Source organism: Mesoplodon bidens (assembly GCF_964165515.1).
Source record: "Mesoplodon bidens genome assembly, chromosome: 19".
Lineage (NCBI taxonomy): Eukaryota > Metazoa > Chordata > Mammalia > Artiodactyla > Ziphiidae > Mesoplodon > Mesoplodon bidens.
Window position 1 is genome coordinate 28173513 of NC_138179.1, and position 24514 is coordinate 28198026.

General features: G+C 45.4%; 1 protein-coding gene across 5 annotated transcripts; it reads right to left on the bottom strand.

Annotated features, from left to right (window-relative positions):
- Nucleotides 1-289: 289 nt before the first annotated feature.
- TTC19 (tetratricopeptide repeat domain 19) lies at nt 290-24467 on the bottom strand. Of its 5 annotated transcripts, XM_081220098.1 has the most exons (10): nt 24252-24467; nt 24051-24163; nt 22144-22254; nt 21662-21700; nt 20813-20869; nt 20438-20499; nt 17947-18041; nt 2941-3095; nt 1627-1789; nt 290-1046 (listed from the first exon to the last, which is right to left on the bottom strand). In XM_081220098.1, exons 1-10 carry the CDS (start codon nt 24433-24435, stop codon nt 913-915), a joined length of 1113 nt encoding a protein of 370 aa, XP_081076224.1. In that variant the 5' UTR covers nt 24436-24467; the 3' UTR covers nt 290-912. The 5 variants fall into 5 exon arrangements, with proteins under 5 accessions (XP_081076224.1, XP_081076225.1, XP_081076227.1 ...); XM_081220099.1 differs by lacking the exon at nt 21662-21700; XM_081220101.1 differs by lacking the exon at nt 24051-24163 and having other exon boundaries at nt 24252-24331.
- Nucleotides 24468-24514: the final 47 nt, after the last annotated feature.

Sequence of the window (24514 nt, forward strand, 5' to 3'; positions counted from 1 at the left end):
GCATGCACCCAGGGCTGAGAGAGACTCACTACACACGAGGATACTGAGACCCAAACTCCAAAAGCCTGAGCTCGGGTCCAGAGCACTGGTTCCTCTACAGCACCAGTGGGACACGTCAGAATGACTGGGAAGCTTTCAACACTACACCTACAGGGCCCCACTCAGAGTCAGAGGGTTTGGGGACACCCATGACCAGATGCAGAGGAGTGAATGCTCAGAGAGCAGGGATGCAGGGGGTCGTCATTCCTTGCCCTCCTTTTTTCACAGTTGTATATAACCAGATGATACATACAAAAACATAAAGTTCGCTTTTATTTATAATCAAATGGGTGCTATACTTTCAAGTGCCTAATTCCCACTTTAAAACTTCATGCTGCTGGTAAGCCAAGATACTACTTTTTTACACGTTAAATCCCACACTGGGCTTCAGGAGATAAATTATAAGAGAAAAATAACTCACCGTCATCTCCCTTTGCCATGAGACCGGTAGCTCTGGTCTGCCAGGTATTGATGAGAGAAGGCAGCAAATCAGTGGACAAAAATCTTACAGGACAGACGCCTGGCTGAAATGCCAGACCCCACCCCAGAGGGAAACTGGCCCCTCTTAATCTAGAGTTATTCTCGGACCAGCATGGACAGCACCTAACCAGCCGTCTGCTGCAACGGAATGCATTAACTGACACCCGTCGCAGAAGCAAAATCAGGTCGGGGGGTGGGGGGCAGTTTTCTTCGCAAAGCAAACGCGGCAGTGCACACAGTGTGTACAGCTTGTCCTCCAGCAAGGCTAAGTTGAGGGGACTTGAGTATCGAGGAGAAAGGATTTAAGCCATTGATCAGGGTGCCACTGGGACTGGAATGAGAGGTGTTACCATAAATTCGCTATGACAGAAAGGGGCCCAGAGCTCGGCAAGGCTACGACAAAGGTCTCCTTTTCCTTGACAGCCCGGCCAGCTCTTCCCTGATGTGCTGCACAGAAACCTCATCTCTTTTCAGCTTTGCTCGCTTCAGTGCTTCCCGGTAGATCTCTTCTGCTTGTGCATATCGTTCTAAAATAACCCAGAAAGAAGGAAGAATAAAGAAAATGTATGTTTCACCATGATTCTGAAAGAGATTTTGAAGAGAAAGCACAAGTGATGGGACAAGTCTAGCTCATGGCATGGGGCCTTGTTTCACCCCGTGACCCCCGGGACCTCATGGAGCCCTTCCTGGCACACTCCAGTGGCTAAGGCCTTCGCCCACGGTGGTTCAGGTGAGAGACCTGTCGTTGCAGGTTTCTGAGCAGAATGGCCGAGTATGCCCATCAAGCTGCCAGGCCCTGTCGCACGAGCTCCGTGAGGAACAAATTAAGCTGCGTGTGAGACATTTAGAAACCTGTAAAGCACTACAGAAACAAGGTGCCACTGCAAACGTTTCCACCTCGATGTGCCTGACAGGCCGGCAGGGCAGGACTACAGGCGGGACGTGAGCTGGGCCCGACGGCGCCTCCCCTGCGTCTCTCCCCACTGGCCCGTCAGCTCGGGAGCATCCTGTCCTCACTGCCCCCCTCAACGCCATGCACAGGCTTCTGATCCACTGACACCCACCCCTCCCAAGGCCAGCCAGCCAGCCCGGCCCCACGCTCCGCACCTCTGTGCATCAAGACCGCAGCCAGGTTAGTGAGCAGCACGTGGAGCTCAGGGTGCTCCACCTGTCTCGCCAGGTCTGACGCCCTCTGTGCGTGAACACAGGCCTCATCGGAGCGGCCCTGCGCGTCCAGGGTGGTGGCCAGGTCACTCAGCAGCACGATGGTCTACACACGGGAGGAAACACAGGCAGCTGCTGCTTGCAAACACCTCCACGGCTCGAGAGTCAACGTGGAGTCTGACGAACTGTGGATACACTGAAGGGGTCGCCTTGCCTGGCAGTCCAGCAAAGGTCAGGGCGTCAGCAAGTCAGGTGCATTGATCACTCACACTGCACAACATCAGTCTGACCCTCTGGAAAATGATACAAGTCTAGACACTAGGTAACAGGGTGAATATTACTTATGAAGCTCACTAATTATCAAAGGAGAAGCAGCAAATGAAAAATAACAGCAAAAAGAAGTGACAGAATCTGATCCCCTTCTATTCAAGGTTCAGCACCCTTGAGAAGCTGGTCTCGGAGCCGTACTGTACTACGATGTCGCTCCTGTCTTCAGGAAGAAGAAGAGACCCACCACTGCTCCTGGGGAAGTTCCCACCGAGTCTACAAAACGCTGGCAGTAAGAGCTGCGGTCTCGCCTCCTCCTGCACTTCAGGCCCTGGTTCTAGTACCTGGTGACTTGAATTCCATGCCTGTCGTAGTCTTATTTCTCAACGATATCCCATGAAGGGGGTGCTCTAAACCCCCGTTCCTGAAGATAATTCAGAGTCCAGTAACTTGACCTGCTCATCTGCTCGCAGCCTTGGGGCATGTTTAGCCCAGTTAGAACTTTCATGTCCTAGGTTGGGGGTTACCAAGCATTCACAAAGTGATCCATTTCTTACCTCTTAAGACAAAACAGATGATTTCAATTCAATGTGTTTACCGTTCTAACAGAAGGCTCTGCATGCCGTGCTTAAATTCTATGTCAGTGGTTTTAAATTTTGTTTAATGCAGTCCCACCGTCCTCTTCCCCTATGTTCCATTTTATCGGTGGGGCTCAGGAGGTGAGGATCTGCGTGTGTTAACCTGTTCCTCATAAGATTTTCATAAGATTCAGTACCTAAAATACCGTGCTGTGCAAACCAATCCTCACGTAAGCCCTGCTGGGCAGACCCAGTAACTCATCAGCAGCCTCAAATCCTTCTAGAAACAAGCAGGGGAGGGGTGGTCGGGCACGAGGAGGGGGATGTACCTGGGCCGCCTGCTGACCGTCCCCATTTCGTATTTCTGGATTCTGAAGCTTTGTCTTACAGCCCTTCTGTTCTCCTCCCTTACCTGTGGGTGTCTTTCTCCTAGTATTTCTTCAGAAATCTGCAGAGCTTTTTCATACATCCTTTGTGCCTGTGATGGCTGCTTGGAGAACAGAAGGTAGCGGGCATAGGTGTCTAGGCACATGCCCAGGAGGAGGTGGGTGTTGGCTTTCTCTTCCACTAGGAAGGAAATAAGAGCAGTGCTGGGATATAACCAGTATAGTACAGAAAGTGAGGCAGAGACGTGGCCAACCTGCCCTGATCATTTTTCTTGTTACCAAGACCCACACTGATTGTTGCACGTCACTAAAGAAGTACTCCTAACCTTATACTTTGTTACACAAAGGTGACAATTCAGGTGGATTAACGTCTAAACTGGCTCCTGGACCCACCTGTGTGTGCTGGGGAAGGGGTGGAGCGTCTCCACACCAACAAGCAGTTGGTCACCAGCAGGGTATCTAAGAATCCAACTAAATTCTGACACCATCCACCCAGAGTCCACAGGCTAACCCACTCCCCCGACTTCAGACACAAGTCCGGGTCGTCACCTGTGCTTGTGAACAACTGGCTGTAAATCAGAGGTTCCCCAGGACTCCCTTCCTCGGGTTCAATTTGTTAGCTAGAGTGGCTCACAGATTACTAGATCACCGGTTTATAAGAGGCTGTAACTCGGGAACAGCCAGATGGAAGAGGCACAGGGCAAGGTGTGTGGGAAGGGGCCTGGCGCTTCCCTGCCCTCTCCAGGCACCACTGCCCCAGCACCGCCCTAAATCCCATCCTTTGGGATGTTGATGGCGGCTTCATTACAGAGGCACAACTGATTGAATCACTGGCCGCTGATTCACCTTCCAATCCCTCTCCCCTCCCTGGAGGTCGGGGCTAAGACTGAAGGTTCCAACCCTCTAATCCTGTGGCTGGCTCCACCTGCAACCAGCCCATCCTTAGGTGCCATCCAAGTCACCTCATTAACATAACAAAAGACACTTTAAATCACTCCCAACACTTAGGAAATTCCAAGGATTTGGGAAACTATGAATAAAGACCAAATATTTTTCGTCATCTGAATGACCAAATACATATTTCTTATAAAACACTTCAATATCCAATTAAATGATGTCTGAGTCCACACTTAGTTTCAAATTTTAATCTAATAATATTTAGCAGAACCAGGTGAAGATAAACTCAAAGAAGAATAAGTTAACAAGAAAAAGTCTAGGGCCAATGAAAAAGTTTTCAGGTATGAAAACAGCACTACAGAAAGGAACCAGAGAACACTCAGAATCCTGAAATGGGAAGTCACAAGCCAAATTTAAAGAACAGCTAATCCATTTTTTGAAGAACAGTAAAAGACTGCAATGATATGGCACCTTCCAACACACGCAAGAATTGACTACACAACGTCTGAAAAAGAACAAACTTCAAACACCTAATGCCGTGTGAGAAGAACCAGAGAACAGACCTAGGGACCAGTAACTAAAAGCAACCTGCACAAGTAAAGACTCAGGAGAGATGATACAAAAAAATGTGGAAATGGTGATGAACTAGATCAAAGGAAATTTTGCAAACAGCTCAGCTGAAAGTAAATGTTTACACAAAGGACTTGAAAAAGAGGTGCCCTCAGATAATCTTCTGTAACACAATTATCAGACACCCAAATGAAAGGGTTCAGACGGGTTTCTTTACCAGCAAAGGTATTCACACCAAATACCTTTCCTTCCATATCATCAAAGTTTCAGAAAAGTTACAAATGGGATAGAGAATTTAAAGACTATGTTACCAAGTAAGAGTATGACCAATTACTGAAGAGACAGTTTACATAAAACAATGCAAATAAAAATACCTACTGAAATAATATCTGAAGGTAAAAGTGAAAAAAACGTTTTTCTTCAAGTAGAAATCCGAAGTTATTACTTTGGCCTAGTTATATACAAAAGGTAATGATATAAAAAAAAAAAAAAAAAGGTAATGATAATCATTTTCTTAAAACCAAATTAGGAGTAGTTTTAAATAGATCACCTTACAAATTTATTTTCGAAAAATATAGATGAAAATTATTTTTATAAATATAGAAAGTATATATAAGTTTATGGATATAACCAATATAAAAAAGCAAAACGTAAGATGGCACCAAATAAATGCCACATGTAAAGATACCATATTTCTCTTTTAAAAGGAAATGAAACGAAAAAATATATCTCACTATGAGCACTCTTTTTAAAATGCTGAGCAAAAGCTTATAAAATCAGCAGCAGTTTAAGATCCACACTATTGGGAGATAATGTAATGGACAAAGGTCCAGGTAAAGACAGACAAACCTCTGTGCTCTCTTCACTTACTAACAAAGGTCCAAGGAGATAAGCAATTTGTAACAGACTGAGAATATACAGATACACTGAAGTCCATGTTCTTGGAGAACATTTAAAAACAAAAATATTTACCATATACCAAAACTATCACAAAACAATGTATAAGTTAATTATTCCAATTCTGGAAACTATATTTCAAATGTGACTATTGAATCATATTTCTGGAATGTGTGTTAATAAATTCTCTTTAGATACTTCTACATTAACAAAAGCATGCTCTTTTTACATTTTACAATTAGAAAATATGTTCAACACTGTAACTCAAAAGTACAAGAATAAAGTGACAATTCTAGTAGAAAATTACCCCTGATATCCGTAATGGAAATTAAACTAGAATGGCAGAAAAGATAGTAAAGCTTTTTAGAAAGAATAACTGATGAGGTAAAATTTTAGCTGTAATATTTTGTCATTGTTAAAAAGAGCTCCTCTTCTAACTAATAACAATTAAAACATGGTTCTTTGAAACATTAATATAAACCCTGTTAGAAATTAGACAAGAACAAATCAGATAACCTAATAACAGCTGAGAAATAAACTGGGATCGTTTATACAGAGCTTCCCCCAAAGGATTACTGGAATCTGAGGGGGAGGGAAGCATACTTATTTCTTCAAACTTCAGTTGTAAATAGTTCTTTTTCACAAATTATTCCTAGGAGAAAAAGATGAGCTACCTAACATCAGTCTATGAAACAAACAAGATTCATCACAGAAATCTGTACTCAAAATATAAGCAAACTGAATTCTCAAATGCACAAAGGTAAACACACCAAGCAGTTTTTGTTCCAGGAATACCAAGAATGGCTCAGTCTACCTAACGTGTATCAGTGTATCAGATTAGGCGTGCATAAATGCAGACTAAAAGGAGTTTGGTAAGTGACTGGAGCAATTATATGCACTCAGGAAAACAGGAATAGGGACTCCCCATCAGTAAGAAAAAGAGCATCTAGAACTTAAGAAAACGTGAGCACGGGCATCTAGTTCCCCCGCCCACCACCAATAATAATCTAGGAAAGTCTACAGGGTCTTTGAACCTAAAGGTATTTGCCACCCATGTTCGAGGAACATCCTAGAATTTCTGCTAAGCTGAATCTCTCATTACCTAACCGATCACCCCATCGGCACTTCCCGAGACCACTAATGGGATCAGTGGAAGGAGTTTTTGGTTCCAGTAACATGACTGATAATCTGAAAACCCTTCTGCTTCAAATCTTACAACGAATAGCCTTTTACATGTACAGCTGAGTTCCCGAGAGAAGGAAATCCCAAGGGCCAGAAATTGGAAATAAGCTAAAACCCAAAGTGGAAAGCATGTGTGTTGATGCAGGAGAAGCCCAGTTCTGGTTGGTTCTGTGGGTGGCCTGAGTGTCTCTGAATCCAGAATTGGATTCTTCACCTTGTGCAGAACAGAGAACCAGATGTGAAGCCCCTGCATAAAACCAGGATGTTCCCCAGAGGCTGCAAGAGAAGCCTGAATGGCCAAAGAAGGATCTAGAAGGGAACAACGACTGCATGGAAAGCTGTATCACAGGCCTGTGCCCACGCAGTGTGACGTCTAAATCTGTATCATCCATTTAGGCTCGGACCCAAGTGCCCGGAAGAAACAAACAAAACCAGCCTGGAGACTCACTTCTCGAACCCCACTGAAGATGAATTTATAACCCCAAGTATGTAAGCATGAAGATGCATCAGAAATGGAAATCAGCAGACAATAAAAAGGAGGTCTTCCCCTCAAGATAACTGAGTGATCCCAGACTAGAAACTAAGTAAGGCCAAATGCTGACTCAGACGTCAGGTATGCTCCACCTCAGAGCCTTGCACTGGCCGCCCCTCTGCCTGTAACTTTCCTCCCTCAGCGATGACCACTTGGCTTACTCACTCCCCTTCAGGTTTCTTACCAGTCGGGCCTTTCCTGACCCCTCTATATAATACTGTACTGCCCCACCTCTCCCCTAAATACATATTTCCTCATAAACTTATCTATGTAGCCCTTTATCATTTTTGGATATGTTATTAAGTTAGTGGATAGTGTTTATTGTGTGTTTTTCCTTCACTAGAAATTGAGGAGGCGTCCTTCAGGCTTTATTTACAGCTGTACCTCAGTGCCTAGTAATACGCCTGGCATGTCACAGGCATTCAATCAGTTATTTCTTGACTGACCAGTTGAATGAGTGAACATATATAAAAAGAAATGACTAGAAACATGAAGGTACTGAACTAAATAAGGAAAATACAATAAAACTAAAAGTTTTAATTACAGAAGTAACAACACAACACTGCATATATCTATGAAAGCTCAGTACAGAGATGTCATTACAAACCAGTGAGAAACCGATGCACTAATAAAACAGTCCTGAGCTAAAATCCGTGCTTGAGGGAGGAAAAGAATCATATCATTACCTCACACCATATTACAAATAAATTCCACATAATTGAAGACTAAATGTAAAACAAAATATTTAGAAGAGACTATCTTTCTGACCTTAGAAGAGTGAAGGATTTTATTAAACAAGACTCAGAAAACACAAACTATAGAGGAAAATATCAAAAGATTCTATTACATTCAATAGAATTAATCAATCTCTGTCAAATGCCCTAAAGTGCAAAGACAAGGTCACAAAGAGATAATGTAACCAACAAAATAGATGCTCAAAAAAAGATGCTGAAAGACATTAAGCTGAGAACTCTTTACAAATCATTCAGAAAAAGACAACCCTTCCAAAAAATAAGCAAAGGGGATAAAGAGACAGTTTTCAGAACAGGAAATCTGAATGGCCAATAAATACATGAAAAGATGTTCTGTATCTCACTAGTAATCAGAGAAACATGCACTGAAGCCATAATGACACTCCATCAGATCCACCAGATCATGCAAAAATTTAAGTCCAATAATAACAAAGATATAGAGCAACAAGAATGCTAACACACTGCCACTGAAAATGTAAACCAGTAAAAGCACTGATAAGAGATTTGGTAATGTCTAGTATTTGCACCCCGGCAATTCCACTCCTAGGTGTACCCCTAGGGAACATCCTGTATGTGTGCACAGAGACACAGGTCCAAGCATTATTTTCTACAGCAAAACAGGTAGAACCTACATGTCCATCAACAGGAGAAGTGAGTACATGCCCACAATGGGGTGTCAGGGCCACCTCTAGCTGTATCCCTCCTTTCCAGGATGGAAAAAAAGCACAACCTCACCCCTCACCCCCACCCCAGGGGCTAAGTAAAGAAAGTCATCCCTTCTGGACAGACAGACAGCGTGGCAAGCAAACAGGGCCTTTGTGTCAAAAAACCCTGATGCTTTAAGTATCAATCTGGATAAATCTCTGCAATATGATAAGTGAAAAAATAAACTGCAGAAACAATTGTACAGTATGATGCCATTCATAAAAAGTTTAAAAACATATTAGTCCATAAAAAGTTTAAAAACAATAAACATATTGTTTATTGATGTATACAAGTGTAATAAACAGGCATAAGAATGATAAAGACCAAAGCCAAGTAAATAGATGGTTTACCTGCTAGTTACATCAAGCAGGAGTACACAGGGGTTTAAACTCCCCCCCCGCCCTGCCCCAAACATCACCTGAAGCACATATGGTAAAATACTTAGACTTGACAAAGCTATGGGGAAAGTGTACAGGTGTTTGTTAAAGTCTCCACTCTTTATTTTTGCTTGAAATCTTAAACAAAACAAAACAAACATACCAGAAGAAGAAAAGGACAGAACTGACTTTTCTGAATAAGTCAATAATATGGAATACACACTGGAAAAATTCCCAAAATACAGACAAGAACCTGAGAGGAGAGAATAAATTTATACTACAGAACAGAGAAGAAAGAGTCCAACATACAGGTAAACGACACTCCTGAATAAAAAACCACAGCAAGGCAGAACTATAGCAATAATCAAAGGTGCACTACAGAAGCTCAAGAGAACTGGATATTAAAATGAAGGGTCACCACAGACCAGGCAAATTCATAGACACCAACCCCCTAACCTTATGCTAAAAATCTTCTGACACCTACAAAGTAACCAGGCAGGAGAAAACAGGTTATTTACAAAAGAAGGCAGGGCTTCCCTGGTGGTGCAGTGGTTAAGAATCCACCTGCCAATGCAGGGGACACGGGTTTGAGCCCTGGTCCGGGAAGATCCCACATGCCGCAAAGCAACTAAGCCCGTGTGCCACAACTAGTGAGCCTGCGCTCTAGAGCCCTCAAGACTACTGAGCCCACGTGCCACAACTACTGAGCCTGCGAGCCACAGCTACTGAGCCCGCATACCACAGCTACTGAATCCCACGCACCTAGAGCCTCTGCTCTGCAACAAGAGAAACCACGACAACGAGAAGCCCGTGCACCACAACGAAGAGTAGCCCCCACTCGCGGCAACTGGAGAAAGCCTGTGTGCGGCAACTGGAGAAAGCCTGTGTGCAGCAACGAAGACCCAACACAGCCAACAAATAAATAAATTTATATATAAAAAAGAAGGCAGATAAGTTGGCCTCAGAATTCTCTGCAAAAAGTCCCACTAGAGGGGCTTCCCTGGTTGAGAGTCCGCCTGCCAATGCAGGGGACACGGGTTGGTGCCCCAGTCCGGGAGGATCCCACATGCCGCGGAGTGGCTGGGCACGTGAGCCATGGCCACTAAGCCTGCGCGTCCGGAACCTGTGCTCCGCAACGGGAGAGGCCACAACAGTGAGAGGCCCGCGTACCGCAAAAAAAAGTCCCACTAGATCTAAAATTCCAGATCACAGAGAAAAAACAAGTGGGGAGAGGTAGGAGAATGTTAAATTGTAGTCATTCACCTTACAGAAGAAACTGAAAACAATTTTTTTTCTGAGTCAAATGTCTTTTAGAAATTTTTAGGTTACCCTTTAATAGAACTGGAGACCATAGATGTGCCTTCCTTTCAAAATATAAATGGAGGTTTAGTGAGAAAATCGTCCCTGTAAGAGGGACTTGAAGGGACTTGAAGGGACTTCCCTGGTGGTGCAGTGGTTAAGAATCCTCCTGCCAATGCAGGGGACATGGGCTCGAGCCCTGGTCCAGGAAGATCTCACATGCCATGGAGTAACTAAGCCCGTGCGCCACAACTACTGAGCCTGCGCTCTAGAGCCTGTGTGCCACAACTACTGAGCCCGTGTGCTGCAACTACTGAAGCCCATGCGCCTAGAGCCCATGCTCTGTAACAAGAGAAGCCACTGCAATGAGAAGCCTGCGCACCGCAACAAAGAGTAGCCCCCTCTCGCTGCCACTACAGAAAGCCCGAGCGCAGCAACGAAGAACCAACGCGGCCAAAAATAAATAAATAAATAAATTTATTTTTTAAAAAAAGAGGGACTTGAAAATATAAGAAATAACAAAAATGGAAAGCTTTTAATGTAAAAAATTAGACCAAATATCACTTTCAATTCTAACTTTAAATAGGTTTTAAGATTCTCTACCACAAGACAACAATACTCAGATTAGGTTAAAAAAAATCCAAACACAGCCTTTCTACAAAACACATACTGAAAACAAAATTACTCAGAAAGTTTAAGAGTAAGATACAGTCAACAATGTAAAGCTAAAGTTGGTGACAAATACCTTAAGTAGGAAAAAAAGAATCACTTTTCTGATGAAAGGATAATTCACAATGAAGATATATATATCCGGGGCTCTAAACAGCATAGAAATATGTATAAGAAAAAACTCACAAAAACAAAAGTTCTGTCTAGAACTAGACAGAAACAGAAGACCTGAACAGCACTGTAAATACACCAACTAGACCTGACAGATGTCTACAGAGCAGGTCTCCCAGCCGCTAAGGGACATACTCTTCTCAAGTGCATATGCAGCATTCCCTGAAATAAGCCACATACCAGGCCATGAGACAATTCTCAGTAAAATGTAAAAGGACTGAAATCATACAAAGCATGTTCTCTGACCATAATGGAATGAACTTAAAAATCAACAACAGAAGGAAATTTTGGAAATTCACAAATATATGGAAATTAATCAACACATGCCAAAATATCCAAAAGATCAAAGAAGAAATCACAAGAAAAATTTTAAAATATTTTGAGATACATGAAAATAAAAACACAACATACCAAACTTTATGGGATGTAGCTAACACAGTAGAAGGAAATTTATAGCTGCAAATGCCTACATTAGGAAAGATCTTGAATCAACAACCTAATCTTCTACCTAAGAAACTAGAAAAAGAGCAAAATAAACCCCACAGCAAGCAGGAGAGATACAAAAGATTAGAGTGGAAATAAGGGAGGTAGGAAACAACAAAAAAATTCGAGAAAATGAAACCAAAAGGTGGCTCTTTGACAAGGTCAACAAAATCGACAAAAAACAGGAGAAACTATGAATAAAAGAGTCAGGAAGGCCCTTCATAATTAAGAGTGGTAAACACAGAGGAGCTAAACCATTTAATAAACTAGGTTAGAGCAGATGCACCACATTCCAGCAGACTCCTTCAAAGTCCTCAATGAGTCTCAGTCTCAATCCTAGAGCATGTAATCCCCATAACAACGCTGTAAGGCACATTCTGTTTTCTTATTGTATGGATGAGGAAACTGAGGAGGGGATAAGTAACTTGTCTAGTCCCACTGCTGTTCTAAATGGAAAAGCCAGAATTCCAACCAGGCGCCAGACTTCAGGCACTCATGAAACCAAATATGCCACCAGAAATACTTCAACTCTCCAGAAGTGTTTTACTTAAACTATGAAAATGAATGAAACTCTCATCTCAAGGAGAGGAGGAAGGAATGGAAAACTCTCTTAAAAAAAGGAAATAGGGGGCTTCCCTGGTGGCGCAGTGGTTGAGAGTCCGCCTGCCGATGCAGGGGACGCGGGTTCGTGCCCTGGTCCGGGAAGATCCCACATGCCGCGGAGCGGCTGGGCCCGTGAGCCATGGCCGCTGAGCCTGCGCATCTGGAGCCTGTGCTCCGCAACGGGAGAGGCCACAACAGTGAGAGGCCCACGTACCGGAAGAAAAAAAAAAAAGGAAATAAATCCACAAAATTAAAAACTGGGAAAGGAACATGATCCTGAATACATAACAGAATATTGTTAAGTTATGCTTTACAAATATAATTCCAAAGTAAGTTTCTTCCAGGAAAATACAGGTCTCCAAAATTCTTTCACCCATGCATTCACTTATTCAACAGGTATTTATTTAAGCTGTGGTCTTGGCACTATCCTAGGTACTGAAATCAACTCAAGAAAATGGAAGAAACTTAAATGTATAAGTAACCAAAGAAAGAAGAACAAAAGCTGCCAGAGAATCAACTCTAAAGGAGATCTGAGCCATGTGGTTTCATAGATCCTACAACTTCCAAGGACTAGATCACTCCATGTAATACCCCACACCTATCCCAGAAAACAGAAAGCATGCCAGTTCATTTTATCACATTAATACAATCCTGTGATGAGAAGCTCAAGAAATACACTATGGATCTCACAAAACAAAATAAATGTGAAAGTCTAAATAAAATATGAGCATTAACTATTACCCAGCAGCATACCGAACAATTAACCAGTTACCGGCAAGCCTGACTTGCTCCACACATAATAATACATCTTCTCACACGGTCTTGCACCAAATCAGATACAAGACAAAGTTGTCCAGCACCACTGTTACTTAATGTTCTCCGGTTATGGCCAATGCACTAAATTTAGTAAGGAGAGGGAATAGGGGCACAGAAGTATAACTATCTGAAAAAAGACAATTATCATGACCTCCCAAATCTTTAATTATATATCTGGAAATAGTGTGAATATCAACTCAAAAGCAAATAGTTTAGTAAGGTGTCCATTTAGAATCAAATGTAACAAAACAGCTGTCAGATCTACCTCAAAGATCTGTAAGGAGAAGCAGACCACGTCCCTGAACGGGAAGACAGCGTGATGAGAGCAGAGCTGCCGTTGGTCTCAGCCACTTTCCTCACATGATTCAAGCAGACGGGGTTCCGAACCTCTGTCAGGAATGGATCCTGATCAGTTTTAGCCAGTCATGCTAATACCAGTTCTCTTGCCAAGGACTGGGTTAGAAATGCCATGTAACCCAATCTGGCCAGCAAGAAGCAAGCATAAATCTAGGTGGGGACTTCTAGGAAAAATTACCTTGATTCTAAGAGAAACATGCAAGAAGTGGACACTGTCGTTTCTGGATGAGATTCCTGGGATCTGACGGTCACTTATCAACCAAAAGGAAAGTGTGGAGAAAAAGCCAGCACACTGAGAGTGTCAGTGAGGATGGGGAGACCATGTCCCTCAGGACTTCAGTGAGCCATAAAGCACTGCCCCCTTTCACTAAACTGCCAGTCACATGACATAATAGTGTCCTCACTGCTAAACTTCATTTAGTTGAAATTTTTTGCTATTTGTAGTCAAATGCTAACTTATTCAGATGGCAACCTCCCCAAACTAATTTATAAACATAACACAAATCTAACAATTCATTCTCAAAGCACTTTGGGGGGCAAACAGAAAGATCTAAAATTCACATGAAAAATATCTAAAATTCATGTGGAAATTGAGTGAAAACCAAATGGGAAAAAATTTTGCAAAAGAAGTATGTGTGAGACCAGTATCACCATGTAACTCAAATGATAACACCTGATTCAGACAACATACACTGTTATGAGTCATCAGATGAATAAATCAGAAAGGAAAACCTTAAAAGAAACCCAAGTATATACTAACTAATATAAGCACATAATGATGATAGATTATTATCTTTAAGAAAGCAGTTACCAGGGACTTCCCCAGTGGTGCAGTGGTTAAGAACCCGCCTGCCAATGCAGGGGACACGGGTTCGAGCCCTGGTCCGGGAAGATCCCACATGCCGCAGAGCAACTAAGCCCGTGCACCACAACTACTGAGCCTGCACTCTAGACCCCGCGAGCCACAGCTACTGAAGCCCGCGTGCCTAGAGCCCGTGCTCTGCAACGAGAAGCCATTGCAACGAAAAGCCCGCACACCACAACGAAGGGTAGGCCCCTGCTCGCCGCAACTAGAGAAAGCCTGCGCGCAGCAATGAAGACCCAATGCAGCCAAAAATAAATAAATAAAATAAATTTATTAAAAAAAGAGACCCAATTTAAAAAACAAATCAGGTTACAAAGAAGTCATGTACAGTGTGACTCCTCATTTGCTTATTAAAATGTAAATAGCTAGAGGAAAACAAGCCTAGAAAGACATACACCAAAAAATAAACAGGAGTTCTTAATACAATTATGAGTGATCTTTATTTTCTTCTTAATGCTGTCTGAAATTTTCTTCAACACCCTCGTATTGCTTTTGGAGTCAGAAAAGACTGCTTTATACTCTGAAGCAACTGTCTACAGTCAATGTATAAATGAAACATAGCAAGAGTGTGGATAGTTCAAAAGTGACTTATTTGACAGCTAGAACTTGTTTTTACATCTTTTGTGAATTTCTTCAAAGCACTTCCATACTGCAGTGACATTTGTCAGTGTTTGCTGGGCCCTTTCACTCAGCAATTATTACTGAGCCTCTATTATGTAGCAGGCAGTACTCTAGGTCCTAGGGATTTAGCAGTGACAAAACAGATGAAGGCTCTTTCCCTCTTTGTTAGGGAAGACACTAAAAACGCTTGAACAAAAATGAACTTCAGCAGCGATACAAGCACACAACGCACACACACCTACTTCCCAGGGTGACGAAGCAGAGGAGGAGAGGGGTTCAGAAGGCGCGCAGGTGGGAAGACTGGCTGGCAGGCTGGCCTCCGAGCAGAGGCCTGGGTGAAGGCCACTGGCCACGGAGAGAAAAGCAGGCACGAGGCCCCGAGGCGGCACTGAGCTGGGGACGCACAACAGCGAGAGAAGAGCTGGGTGGCGAAGGTGGAAGGATGGTGTCAAACAGGCAGTGGTGGTGGGTGGGGTGGGCAGTAAATCCTCTGAGGGAATGAAGGGAAGCAGGACAAGCTGTGAGAAGGTGATTACAGTAGTCCAGGCAAGAAGCAAGGATGGCCTGGACCAGAGCGATGGGGCAAGAGGCTGAGGCGGCTGTGACGTGGAGGCATTTTGATGGCTGATTCAGTACAACTTGCTGGTGAATTACACGTAGGAAATGAGGACGAAATCACTGATGATGCTTAGGTTCTTGCCCAAAGCACCGGGTGAATGGTGGTGCCATTTACAAAACGGGCTGCCTCGTGAGAAACCAGTTTGTGAGGGGCAGAAACCAAGTGACCCATTTCGCGGGGAGGGGCACTACAGGGGTTAGGGAGTAAGAGGTACAAACTATTCGGCACAAAATAAGCCCCAAGGATACACTGTACAACTGCACAACATGGGGAACATACAGCAAGTATTTTATAATAACTACAAATGGAGTATAACCTTTAAAAACTGTGAATCACTATACTGTATGCTTGTAACATATAATATTAGACATCAACTATACATCAACAACAAACAAGTTGAATCAATGCAGAAAAAAAAAAAGAGAGGCCCATTTCGAACATGTTAAGTGTGAGATGACCGTTAGGCATTCAGGTCAGGATGTCAGGTAGACAATCTTACCCACGGGTCTGCAGCTCACATACAGGCTGGGGCTGAAGGTGTAAAACTGATATTTAAAGGTATGGGACTAACTGCTGTCTCCTAGGGTGTGAGGGCAGAGAGAAAAGGGAAGTGGGCCGAAGACAGCCCTGAGGCCCGCAACCTTTACAGGTGACCCGGGGAGGGCAAGGGACCAGTGAGGTGTCCCAGAACCAAGCGAATGAAGGGTTTCCAGTAGGAGACAGTGATCACCTGGGTTGAGCTGCTAGTTAGCAGAGCTGGTAAGATAAGGATTGAGAACTGGTGACCTTAATAAGGGGGGCTTCAGTGGAGTATGAAGGAGGAAAACAGTTATGTTCAAGGGAGAACTGGAAGACCCGTGAGTACAGAAAACTCTTTGAAGCCGTATGTACTGCTTTAGGGACAACAGAGTTGGCTGCTGTATCTCTAGCATCATGCTAGCTCTAGGCAAAGAGGAAGTGTGAAATCAGAGCTACTGCATGAATGTCAAATCTGAAAATTCCCAATACTTCAACCCACATTAAGAAACCCGAGGGCTTCCCTGGTGGCGCAGTGGTTGAGAGTCCGCCTGCCGATGCAGGGGACACGGGTTCGTGCCCCGGTCTGGGAAGATCCCATATGCCGCAGAGCGGCTAGGCCCGTGAGCCATGGCTGCTGAGCCTGCGCGTCCGGAGCCTGTGCTCTGCAAGGGGAGAGGCCACAACAGTGAGAGGCCCGCCTACCGCAAAAAAAAAAAAAAAAAAAAAAAAAAAAAAAAGAAACCCGAATGCGTATGAAAAGATGCTCAACATCATTAGAGAAATGCACATCAAAACTACAATGAGGTACCTACCACCTCACACCAGTCAGAGAGGCCATTATTAAAAAGTCTACAAATAAATGCTGGAGAGGGTGTGGGAGAAGGGAACCCTCCTACACTGTTGGTGGGAATGTAAGTCGGTGCAGCCACTGTGGAGAACAGTACAGAGGTTCCTCAGAAAACTAAAAACAGAGCCGCCATATGATCCAGCAATTCCACTCCTGGGCATATGTGCAGATAAAACTATAATTCGAAAAGACACACGCACCCCTCTGTTCATAGCACTATTCACAATAGCCAAGACATGGAAACAACCTAAATGTCCATTGACAGATGAATGGATAAAGGAGATGTGGTACATAGACACAATGGAATATTACTCAGCCATAAAAAAGAATGAAATAGCGCCATTTGTAGCAACATGAATGGACCTAGAGATTATCATACTAAGTGAAGTCAGTCAGAAAGAGAAAGACAAATACCATATGATCCCACTTATACGTGGGATCTAAAATCTGACACAAACTAACTTATCTGTGAAATAGAAACAGACTCGTGGTTGCCAAGGAGAGGGGGTTGGGGGGAGGGATGGACTGGGAGTTTGGGGTTGGTAGATGCAAACTATTACATTTAGATGGATAAACAACAAGGTCCTACTGTAGAGAACAGCAAACTATAAGCAATCTCCTGGGATAAACCATAATGGAAAAGAATATTAAAAAAGAATGTCTATATGTGTAAAACTGAGTCACTTTTGCTCTACAGCAGAAATTAACACAACATCGTAAATCAAGGATACGAAGGAAGGAAGGGAGGGAGGGAGGAACCCAAATGGCTGAGAGCCAGAGAGGGTCCCGCCCACCCCATTCTGTTCCCAGCATGACTCTTCATGCTCTTCCCTCCACAATGAGGACAAACAGACAAAACATGAGCTTCACTTCCTCTCTCATATCTGGTGGACATTGGGGACCAAAGGTACTTAATTAGCATTGTGACTGGTAGCTGAACCAAGAGACAAGAGAAAAAAACTTCCCTTTCTGCTCCCCAATTTTCCAGAGATGATATATAATAAAAACCAACAGATATATTATGAAGATGTCACCACGGGGTTAAAAACAACAACAACCAGTGGTCAAGTCATTTAAAGAAAATATCTAATTCCAAACCCTCCGAGACCTTAGAAACAGCCACAGCTTCCAAAGTGAGTGACTTTCCCTCCCCCAACTCAGATACCTTTCTGTTTCCTTTACCACAGCCTAAGAGTGAAGCCCTTTGTGGCAAAAAAGGCAACTGTCCAAAAAATAGTCAGGTTTCCCTACCTGACAAAGTGTCTTCTGATAATTCCTTTTCTCTTTCAATTTTTCCCTCCAGAGTTGAAATGCAGAACTCATAGCCAGCAAGAGCCAGTTCCTGTCTGTAAAGCAAAGAGCATCAATCAGCTGCACACCTTTCACAAAGTGCTCTTCCGTCCTCATTCGTCCAGCTCGGCTTTACATTATCAAGTGTAAGACGGGAAGAGGGATCTGTGTTTAAAGTCTCTAAGAGGTGTCAATCTGCGCTTTCTCAAGAGTTTGGGAGGGCTTCCCTGGTGGCGCAGTGTTTGAGAGTCCACCTGCCGATGCAGGGGACACGGGTTCGAGCCCCGGTCCGGGAAGATCCCACATGCCGCGGAGCGGCTGGGCCCGTGAGCCATGGCCGCTGAGCCTGCGTGTCCGGAGCCTGTGCTCTGCAACGGGAGAGGCCACAACGGTGAGAGGCCCGCGTACCGCAAAAAAAAAAAAAAAAAAAAAAAAGTTTGGGTTTTTTTTGGTCACCTAATTAACGTTAACTTAAGACAGAGTTTCAATAACCGACGTGACCAGCCGTTCCCTCACCTCCCACTAACACAGCTCAGAGGGGTCAGCTCCTCCACGTGTGAGAGCCTCACCCCTGCTCGAAGTGACACACCACCCACGGAGGCGAGGGCCCCTGCAGTAAGGATTCTAACTGCTGACCTCACTCAGGTTCTGGAGGTCCGTTAGCTCTACACTTCTCCCAAGCTACAGGTCTTTGATGCAAGCTTCTTTTACAGAAAGGGAACTCCTAGCTAGGGCACTAGAAGGCATTTAGCCCCACTGTCAGGACCTCAGTCAACTGGAGAGGACACCCAGGCAGCAGGGAGACTGACTCTGGACAGAACAAGGGTCATCTGCTGGTTTCTACAGAGACGCACAGAAACACGACATAAACTCCGTCTCCATCCACAAGCTCAGCCCTGGTTTCTGCTCTTCCATTTTGGCTCTTAGCTTCTCACCACAGGTGGCACTACCAAGCTCACCTCTTCTTCTCTCGTGCTTTGCCAGATGACCCCACTGTTCTACTGTTCTCAGAAGAACCAAACCTTGGCAGGAGGGACCCTATCCGATCAGGGCACGGAACGGGGGAGGCTGCCCACAAGGCATCCTGAGTCGCAGCAAAATGTCTACCAACGACCCCTCCCAACTTGTATCAGCCTTTCTCAGCCTCAGGGCCTGGCCTGGCCACACATTTCCTGGTCTCATGAGTTTCTTAATAAATCAAAATGAAAAAACACTTTTGAGTAACTTCCAGGCAAACTACTAGTGGGTACTGCACAGCTTTCACCTCTCAAGAGACCACGGATGTGTCTTACCCTCCACTGTTACTATCTTTGGGCTGCTTCTCGCCCTGGGAGTTCATACCCCACCTGCAGCTAGTCCTGTTGGTCACCTGTCCAGGGAGACTGACAAGGCTGCAGCGCTCCCCTGCATGGACCAACCACAAAGCTCCTCTAAGGACTCGAAGTCAGAGCCCCTCAGAGGCCCTGGCCCATCTAGTGCCCAACCAAATGCCAGGAGACGGACTGGGTTCCGCTGAGACGGAAGGAGCTGCTGACTAGAGCAGCAGGGACCGGTGCCAGAGCCCGTGGCCTCAGTGAGCACTCTTTCTACAGCACTAGGCTTGGTATCATTCCAAACTTCTGGTACCCAACTTCTGCAGCAACGATAAAGCAAAGGAAAAGCCAGGCTTACTTAGGTCTTTCCTTAAATTTACCCCAAAATAGAACTCTCTAGAGGAGCTCTCTGCTTATATCCTAGGGTTTCTTCTTTGAACCCCACCTAGAGAAGGAAGGTACCAGGCCTCTCTCATCCGCGGCACACACCCGGGTTGTCCCCTAAAGCCTTTCCCGTGTATCCGCAGACTCTTCCTTCTTTGTAACAACTTAGACTCATCTAACACTTTCAACTCAGCACTGCTTTCTGTCCCACCTGCAGGTCTCTCCTCCACTCCTAGGTATTGCTTCCTAAAACCTAGCTACCAGATAATCTCTACGGGCTTTAAAAGCTGCCCGCTAAGCTAGCCACTAAGACATTCCCACAGCAACGCTCTCATCATTTAACTTTATACCTAACTTCCTAGTTTGTTGATCCTTAAACCAGCAAAATACATTATCCCCAGAAGCCTTTACAGTGCTCCCTCCTCTCCAAGGAAAAGCTAAACTAAGGTTCTAAGTACAACTTCCCTTCCCAGTTCAAGTAGGAACAGAAAACTTGACTAGATTTGTCACGGTGCAGCCAGAGGTATGAGGGCTGCATGTCCCACTCAGCAGGCTAATGGAAACAGCAGGGGCAAACCCAGAAAAGACTCAAAATTTCAAAGATGAGGGACGGAGCACGATGAGTGTGACACCTAAGTTTTGGAGGCCCAGGTGATTAGCAGGTAAATGAAAAGTATGCAACATCCCAGGGTCAAAGTTTTGCCCACAGCCCTACTCCTTGACTGCTTCCACACCTAGATTCTGACTATACTTACCTATTCTGAGCAGCATAAATAGTGGCCAGCCTTAGAGAGATTTCTATTATTGCATTGTCTTCCTGTTGGGAAAAGAAAAATGAAGGAAATTCGTAACAAGTAAAATTTCCTCATGGGATATTTCAGATCAACTTCTAGACTGACTTTGACCTGAAAGCCAAAGTCTTTAGACTTTTGGAGGAATCAGGCAACTGTGAATTCCTCAGGTACCGTGCTTTTGCGTGAATGAAAGACTAGCAATTTTTATACCAGTCTTAGGGGAAAAGAATTCCAACTCTTTGGCCAAAGCACACGTCAGGGGTGGGTGGAGTTTACAGGAAGTAAGACTTTTGAAAACTGCTTCAGCTAGGGAGCAATCCTACGTCACGTCCTTACCTGTTGCATGCCCCCTCCAAGCAGGTAACTCATTGTTGCTTTAAAAAGTTTTTCCGCCTAAAAGCACAAGGAAAAGATTTTTGTTTTATTTGGGTCCCCTATCCAGATGACCCTGGATTCTAAGTACTAGTCTGATGTACCATTCCTTGAAAAACACAACACGCACGCGTGCGCGCGCGCACACACACACACACACACACACACTTACACTCACATATACAAAGAGAAAGGTAACCTTGTGGTGGGAAAACAGACTAAAATACCAGGACTGCACATCCTCTGGGCACCTTGAAAACTATTCTGTGATGAGTAGAAACCAACTTCATAAATAAACTTCCCTTCCAAACCCGCTGTGGCAGAGACTGGAAACTATCCCGTAATATTCACCCTCCTCTCCATCTTTTTAGTTAGACTCTCCTCAATTTTTACCAGGTCAAGCCTCCTTTGCAGTTAGGTGTGGTCATATGATGAAACTGTGGCCAAGAGATGCATGCAGAACGAATGTGAACAATCTCTAAATCACACTTTATAAGGAAGTTGCTTGCCCTCCATCCTCTCCTTCTTCCTTCCTGTAGGCTGAAGGTGAGCCAGCTCTCTTACACAGATGAGGACCTGTCTTAGAAGGAACCTGGGCTTCTGGGCCACTTCATGGAGCAGAGGTACCCACCCATCTTCAGGGTTTAGCTACCTCTGGATTAATGCATTAAAGGGAAATATGCTTCCTTCTTATTTGAGTCACTCTATTTTGGGGTCTCTTTGTTACAGCAGCTTAGCCTGTACCCTTACTAACAGAGGTTCCTTCAGGCTAGCCCTTCACAAATTCATGACATTACAAAGTGATTTACTTACATTTTCAAGCTGGCCCCGCGTAAATGCTAAGTTGGCCATCTGAAAATTAATTACAAGTTGTCTTTCAGTTGAGAGCATTGTATTCCTACTTACTTCAAGACTCCCCTTTGCTTTCACCCTCTATAGCTAAAAAAATAGTCCAGAGAGAAAAGTATGTCACTGATCTGCCAGTAGCCAAGTACAGCAACGGCGTGAGAACAAACACGCGCACGGACTTTGACGATGACAAAAACCAAATCTAGATCCACTCTTCACTGAAGAAACAAACATTAATGATATTCATTTCTTTTCTGTCTGGGATTGAGGCGTCTTGTGACACCCCAAGAGTAATAAAAATTGAAGCCAAAAGAAAACTTAGTAAAAACAAAACCCAAAGAGCTTCAGGGCCTGCTGCAGGTCAGGAACATGAATCAGGAGCCTAACCACCCTTCTCCTGCATCCACCCTTAACCATCAACGGCTCAGAATGGTGAGAGGAGTTACCAAATCGTAAGTGTAAGTGATGGCCTCCTTGTTGTCACTCTTATAGGCAAGACGAAGAGCATCATGCAAAACTAGCTCTGCCTCTGCTGGCTCATCTTTCATGATGCACAACTGAAAAGAGAAAACAAAGAAAATAACAGAAAATGAAATATAAAGAAAGCAGATGCCTGTGCTACCCCACGGAAGTGGGTACAGCTATATATCCCAACACACAGAAGGAAGTTATTTATTCATTCGTCACATACTGACTGAATTCCTACTGTGCACCAGGCATTACGTCTACAATGGTGACAGGGGGTTCAGCCTCCCCTGCAGCTCTGGCCACATGACAAAACTCTGGCCAACAGATGCAGGCAGCAGGAATGTAAGTAATTTTTATCAAATCTTATAAGGAAGCTGCTGGCCCTACATCCTCTTTCTTCCTGCAGGCTGGAAGTGACCCTGTAGGACAAGTAAGCTTAATGACAACTAATGATAAAAGCTAGCAAGAAAAGCAACAGAAAGGAACAATAAGGGGTCCTCCTGAATGGGAGTCAGAGAAGACTTCCAAGGAAGTGACAGTTAATCTGAGGTAAGAAGGAAGAGAAAGAGTCAACCAAACAAGGAATTGTGAGGAAAATGACCCAAACAGAGAGTAGGGAACGAGCAAAGGCCCTAAGGCCGAAGAAAATGGTTTTTCAAAACCCAGTCAAGGGCTTCCCTGGTGGCGCAGTGGTTAAGAATCCGCCTGCCAATGCAGGGGGCACGGGTTCGAGCCCTGGTCCAGGAAAATCCCACATGCCACAGAGCAACCAAGCCCGTGAGCCACAACTACTGAAGCCGCGCGCCTAGAGCCTGCGAGCCACAACTACTGAAGCCCGTGTACCTCGAGTCCGTGCTCCACAACGAGAAGCCACCACAGTGAGAAGCCCGCGCACCACAACGAAGAGTAGCCCCTGCTCGCCGCAACTAGAGAAAGCCCACGCACAGCAACAAAGACCCAACATAGGCAAAAATAAATAAATAAATAAACGAAATAAAAATAAAAAGAACTAATTAACTCCTTCTAAAAAAAAAAAACTCAAAAATGAAAGGAAACAGATGTGAAGGGAGGATGGTGAGCCTGACGATGATTGCCAAATAGGTAGGCAACGTAGGGTGGATCCTGTAGGGTCTCACAGGCCACGGCAGGAAGGCTGGGTTCTATCACAAATGCTGTGGGAAGTCATTCAAGGTTTATGGGCAAGGAAGTGATACGATCCGATTTACATTTAAAAAATCACTCTGGCTGCTGCACGAAGACTGGGTGGCAGGGGGCCAACAGGGCAGACCAGACTCGGACTTAGGAGGCTGCAGCAGCGTGGCCAGGGTGACAGCAGGAGAAACAGAGAAAAGGGGGCAGATTTGAGAAATAGTTTGGATTTCGTGGCAAAATCCAAAAAGGCTCTGTTGCTGGACTCTAAGTATACCAGGAGGTGGTAGTTAGGGACACCAAGTTTTAAGAATGTCTATGAAGCGTCCAGGCTGGAAAACTAGGTAGGTAGCAGTGAAGAGGAGACGGTGAAGGGAGGTGTCGGGGGGGGGCACTTAAGATCAGGGGTTAGTCTGGGGCAGGTGAAGCCTCAAAGAGGAGCTGGCACGTCGGCACACCCCGCAGTCTGCGGGCATCAGTGTGGACGTTGTTGGCCAGGTGGAGGCAGTCAGCCTAATGGAAGAGACGCGATAACCCGGGGAGGGGGAGAGAAGGACCAAACCGCGCACGGCCCGCATTAAGCTGCACCATCAGGACGCCACACGTGTGCACAGTTCTCCGGGCCGGCGCTCTCACCCCCAACGGTGGCTAACTCGCTGCCCCCGGCGCCGCCTCCACCTGCACTGAAGACGCCGGGCCTCCGTCCACCGGTGTCACCGTCACTGCAGGCCCTCACCTTGGCTCGCTTCAGCAGCTGGATGATCTCGGCCTCGGCGTCCCCGGCCGCCGCCCCGCCCGCGCCCTGCCGCTCCTGCTCCGCCGGGGCGGGCCTCGAGGACCAGGCGAGCGCTGCGGGAAGGGGCGCTGAAGTCACCGCGCCCGGCCCGCCCGGCCCGGCCCGCCCGGCCAGCCCAGCCCGCGGGCCCGCGCCCCTCACCTGCCAGCAGCGGTAGCAGGCCCGGGCCCAGGCCGCGCGGCACCTCTCGGCACGGCGGCACGGTCGCCGCGGGCGCTCGGCCTCCCGCCGGCCCCGGCAGCAGGCGCGCCGGGCGGCCCCGGCCCCGCCGCCCCGCCACCCGCAGGAGGTCCAAGGCCAGGCCCGCGCCCAGGAGTCGGTACATTGCCGCCCGCGTCCTCTGCAGACTGCGGCCCGATGCCCGGAAGTCCCGCCCCGGAAGTCCCGCCCCTGGCGTCGAGCGC